We start from the raw sequence: 5,136 nt of genomic DNA, 5'->3' as shown, positions 1-5,136 counted from the left end.
GGTATTTTTCTAGTTAGTACTGATTCCATATTTGCTATGGTAGGCGTGTGTTTTTTGAGAAAAAAGATTTTATCTGCTGTTTGATCTTGAATGAGTTTATTTTGAAGAATCCCTATATTTTCCCATATAGATTTAGTCCTTTTTATAATCTAAGGGGGGATGTCATAATTGATTGGACTTTTAAATGGTCTAGATTTAGATTTAGTGAATGCTTAAGAATAGAAGGCTCGAGTTAAAGTTAGACATTTATATGACCTCATTTATGTTTCTATTAATTTAAATAAGAATAAGAATAATAATATAAATATAGATAGAATATATACAAATAGATTTAGAAGTTCTACCCACATATTAGAGCTCGATCTGCACACACATAGTCAATCTGCACACAGATTGAATCAATTTACATACAAATTGAGCTCGGTCTTTGAGTTCTTTCATATTTTCACCCTATATATATGGAAAAAAAATAAGTTATAGTGGCTAGCTGTTGTAGTGTTGTAGTTGAACAACCACGACCATAAAATTTCAACCCTTTGAAAAAATGAAGTAACTACAATTTGGTTTCAATTTGTTACTTTAAAAAATTTCAAGAAAAATAAAGATTGACATTTCAGTAAAGAAAAGATGGCAATATACGCCTACTAACGCAACCTCGAAACTAAAACACCAACATGAACTAAACCAAAATCCTGATAGCAGATGCCATGCTAATAACTTCATCCTCTGTTACCCTCTTCCATACTCCACCAATCATCAAAACGTTGTTAACGCCGCTTTGTGCACATGAATTGCTGTCTTCAACAACACATCCATCCTCTTTAAGTTTCTTGTTAACACTCGAATCATCCAAAACCTCTAACGGACAATCAGCTTCTCTCTTATTAGCACGAGAACCATCATTCACTTCACACTTGTCATTACGTGCTTCTTCATCTTCTTCTTCTAAGCTGTGTTCGTTTTGATCTTCAACAACGTCAAGAACAGGAACAACACCTGAAGAACCAACATCAGATGGTAGCATACCAATTGGGCATGGGTTCCATGATTTTACAACACTCCATCTCCTGTTATTTTTGGTTGTCTTTGAATTACTTTTCTGAGATAGTTTCTGTGTCAAGTACTCGAACTTCTTGGCTGCTTCATTTAAACATTTCTCTTGTTGATTGTAGAAACTTGCAGGATCTATTTCAATAATACTAACAGTATCTGTGTTTGGTGTCGTATGTAGGGATGCTAGCTTGGTGAGTTTATGGACTAAAGTGTGGTTACACGTTTGTTGTGCTAAAGCTGAGACTGCAGTTGCTAGATGGTTGTTACTGCCCAACGAAGAAGAAACTGAGGCACATTTTTTTAGGAGATGTATAAGACTCGATTTAGGAAAAATATTCTCTTTTTGTGAACTGATAGTATCTGTAGATGGGATTTTGCGCTTTAGATCCTTGAGGATTCCTACAAGCCAATTGAATAGATAAGGAAGATGCTCGGCTTGGTGAAATCCACGAGTGTGCTCTGGTTTGAGGTCCTTTTGTCCTGTTACAAATTCAACGTTATATTAGTGCACAGTTTCTACTTATAACCAGAATTAGACGATATTATTCTTCTGAAAACACCACATGGGTTAAAAGTCAACCAAAGGGTTGTTCAAGAGCTAAACACCTCCTTAATCACTAGTAAAGAAATTTGATCATTAAATTTAACTAATACATAACTAAGTATCTAAAAAATTTAAAGAAATGTAGATAAACATGTAAACCAGCCAGCCCAATGGGACACGTCCCGTTTAGACATCTTGCATGACATACCCATTTTGCTACCTCTACATGTTATCAATCAAATACAGTTCAGGTTCAAACATCACTAGATAGTTTTGGGGTGGCCGGGGAAACGGGTCGGAAACAGTCACTTGATACCAGATAGACCGCGTACATTTGAGTAAAAAAAAAAAAAAACCAATCCTCGGTAGCCTAAACAGGGATCCTTATCTTATACCCATTTTAGATACGTATATAATTTTAAGTATTGTTGGTGTGTCATGGAAGGGGAAATTAATAGCGTACCCATCCATCTCAGAAAACCAAGCTTATTTACACGGTGACATGCGAAACCAACGGCCAAACTCGTTGGTAATTTTTTATTACATGTGGTCCAAGTTATCATGTTTCATTATATATTTACCATGCTGAAAAAGTTCTCACTCAAATTATGAGTTCCTATACCGGTAATACAAAATAATATACAGTTATTTACTAACCTGATTCAGGTTTTAGAGCTTCCCCTGCCTCAATCATTTGAATTACCGCTTTGAGAAGGCTTAGAAGCATATCTGGCACTTTATTTGACAGCTTAATGATAAGAGGTTTCCAATCATCAAGCTGACTATTATTATTATTATTATCATCAGCTTGAGAATTGTTAACCGCTCGGGAGCTATCTGAAAACTCTACTGTATGAACACCATATTCTTGTGCCTTTAGCAGAAACTTTAATAAGATCGATACTACTTCCAACGGTAACGAAGAGTATAACTTGACAACACTCTTCAATGCCTTTTTTATATCTTTCTTGGAACCTTTTATTAAAACATAAAACAACCATCACAACACATTCGGAACAGAATGTACGATAAAGAGCAATAAAAAATGAACATGCAATGCAATGCAATGAAAAAAGTATAATCGTCTTGCCTGAAATTTTAGAAGACTTAGCCTTGACAGCCATTAGTGAGAGAAACTTACTACGCCCAGGTAGATGTTCACGATGTTTGATGCCTATTGCAAATCAACAAAGTAACATTGTACCAAGGTGTAAAACAAAATAGATAAAATCTCACGAGCTTCAAGACTAGAGCAACTAGACATATTAAGCAGTGGATGCAATGCAAGAACCAAGATGTAAAAGTCGCTAGTAATACAGACACTAATACTAATTTAGTAAGATGGAAGCATATAAATAGATAAAGATATTCATAATAATATATTGATATAAAAAATATATATACTTAATAAATATGGTATATACCAAGCTAAGTAAAATAAATGTTAGGATGCATACTTACGTTTTTCCTTAACTACTGAAGAGCCTGATCTTGTAGCTTGCTTTACATCCAAACTAAAGGCCAATTCACGTATCTTAGACTTAACTTTTTTTGTGGCTGTTCTGTCACTAGGGCACGGAATAGCCATCTTTTGGGGCTCCCAATAATTAGCTTTCAACCAATCGAGTGCCTACAATTGTGTATATCTGAGTTATGATTATGAATTGTTAAAATCAATTTGTACTTAAACTGCATAATAAATTGTTGAACTGAAGTCATAGCCATGTCTTCATTTCAAAACCCTCAAATCAAACACAACCTTATTTTTGAAGTCTCCAAACACAAGTAAACTGGTTATAGACATTACACTGCATAATTCAAATAGAATATACCTTGGTAGATGCTAGCCGAACGAGCCTTAGTGAAGGAAGATCGCGATGTGAACACTCTATAACAGAACAATATAACATTAGTTGACTCCAAATGTAGTGATGACATGTAAAAGTATGTTTAGAATGTATATTTTTACAATTTCTTACCATGGCGGATATCAATAAGCATACGAGGAATACCAATTGCATCAGCTGCCTCTCCAATTGAAACCTCATTCTTCTTACGAGTTTTCTCCACAATACCATTCACAAGCCTTAAAAGTCCAAGTTTTCGGTCACAAATTAAAACAAGAATATATGCTATTTAACGAGAGGCAGTATAAAATTAAATAATGGATGTGCGTCCAATACCTCATTATTGTCATACAATATAACATTGTCAGCATATCATCATCATCATTTGATGATGCTCGTATGATATCAGTAGTAGTAGTCTGAGAATCTCTAGAGTAAAAAGGATCCTTTTGTTGTATTTCAACAATAGAAGCGGTAACTTCGATAACTACAGGTAGACAACCTCTGCTTCGCCATGCTGATATCTAGCCGGCAACAACAAAAATATAAAAATAAACAGGTGCATACATACACAAATTCAAATATATTCATATAGAATAATAAAATAAGTATGTTACTCTCTGAAGAGCCAGGTGTGGTGAAGCTGAAGAAAACAAAGAATCTCTAACGAAACACCAATCATCCCAACTAATCCATGGGACTAACTTATAATTACTTTTTCCAAAATCCGCCTGAAACCCTAATGCTAGTTCCAACTCCATTCTATTCTAATGATAATTATTGATGTAATGTAATTGACCTGAAATTAATAGTAGAAATAAGAAATCATTTAAGTTAAGAAATAAGATACAAGATTGAAAGATGAGAGATGAAACCTACAAGGCTAATGTACTCTCAATTTTAAAGTATACACACACATGTTACTGTGAATATCACCTTGACATTTTAACAAACAGGTTATGGGCGTCAGGTTTTAAATAGTCAGATTAAAACGAATTTCATAATAGTCACTCAATCGAACCAAAACTGATACCCTAGCTTCCAAATTATATCAAATTTTACAGAGCATCATAATTATAATATGAACAAATATAAATTTTGAAGTTAGCATTTAACAAATCTAAAGTTGAAGTAACCTTCTAAAAATTTGGTATGGAATTTGGAAGACGGGAGGGAAGAACTCAAAGTATAGAATGAATTATGAAGAAGAAGCTGCCATAAGGTTTGACTTTTAGGGTTTTAGATTTGACTTGTGTAATTGAATTAGGGATGAGGGTACGACGATACCGGTACCTAACCCTAGGCAGCATAATTTTTTTACCACGATTACCTAATACCTTACCGCTATAATTGATTCGGTACTTGTACGACTTTCAGTAAAAAACGGTATATACTCGTTTGGTACTGAACTAAAGGTTGTGTGAATTACTAATAATCCGTTTAAAGTTTAAGAAGGCCAATACATATTATGGAATATAATTCTTTACTGGCCAACAGTTGATAATTCTCAAAACTTTTTTTGCTTAAATAAACACTATTTGCCAACAGAATAGATAACATACATATATGTCAGTTTAACCTTTTTTTTAACAGCAGTTTGAGATAACCTATGATCAATCCTAAATTAAATGCTTAGATCTAATTTAGGAGTTGAGTGCAATGAGGGGTGGATGGTGGTGTTGATAATGTTTT

General features: G+C 34.0%; 1 protein-coding gene across 2 annotated transcripts; it reads right to left on the bottom strand.

Moving 5' to 3' along the window:
• Positions 1–521: 521 nt before the first annotated feature.
• LOC139897437 (uncharacterized) lies at positions 522–4,853 on the bottom strand. 2 transcript variants are annotated; one of them, XM_071880135.1, is made up of 9 exons: positions 4,581–4,853; positions 4,062–4,243; positions 3,781–3,968; positions 3,577–3,683; positions 3,430–3,485; positions 3,059–3,227; positions 2,688–2,771; positions 2,255–2,572; positions 522–1,533 (listed from the first exon to the last, which is right to left on the bottom strand). In XM_071880135.1, the coding sequence occupies exons 2-9, from the start codon at positions 4,203–4,205 to the stop codon at positions 680–682; spliced, it is 1,920 nt and encodes a 639-aa protein (XP_071736236.1). In that variant the 5' UTR covers positions 4,206–4,243; positions 4,581–4,853; the 3' UTR covers positions 522–679. The 2 variants fall into 2 exon arrangements, with proteins under 2 accessions (XP_071736236.1, XP_071736237.1); XM_071880136.1 differs by lacking the exon at positions 2,688–2,771 and having other exon boundaries at positions 4,581–4,852.
• Between the last annotated feature and the right edge of the window lie 283 nt (positions 4,854–5,136).

This window comes from Rutidosis leptorrhynchoides, chromosome 3 (assembly GCF_046630445.1).
Source record: "Rutidosis leptorrhynchoides isolate AG116_Rl617_1_P2 chromosome 3, CSIRO_AGI_Rlap_v1, whole genome shotgun sequence".
NCBI lineage: Eukaryota > Viridiplantae > Streptophyta > Magnoliopsida > Asterales > Asteraceae > Rutidosis > Rutidosis leptorrhynchoides.
The sequence above is the reverse complement of the archived record's forward strand: the minus strand, read 5'-3'. Positions and strand labels throughout refer to the sequence as shown.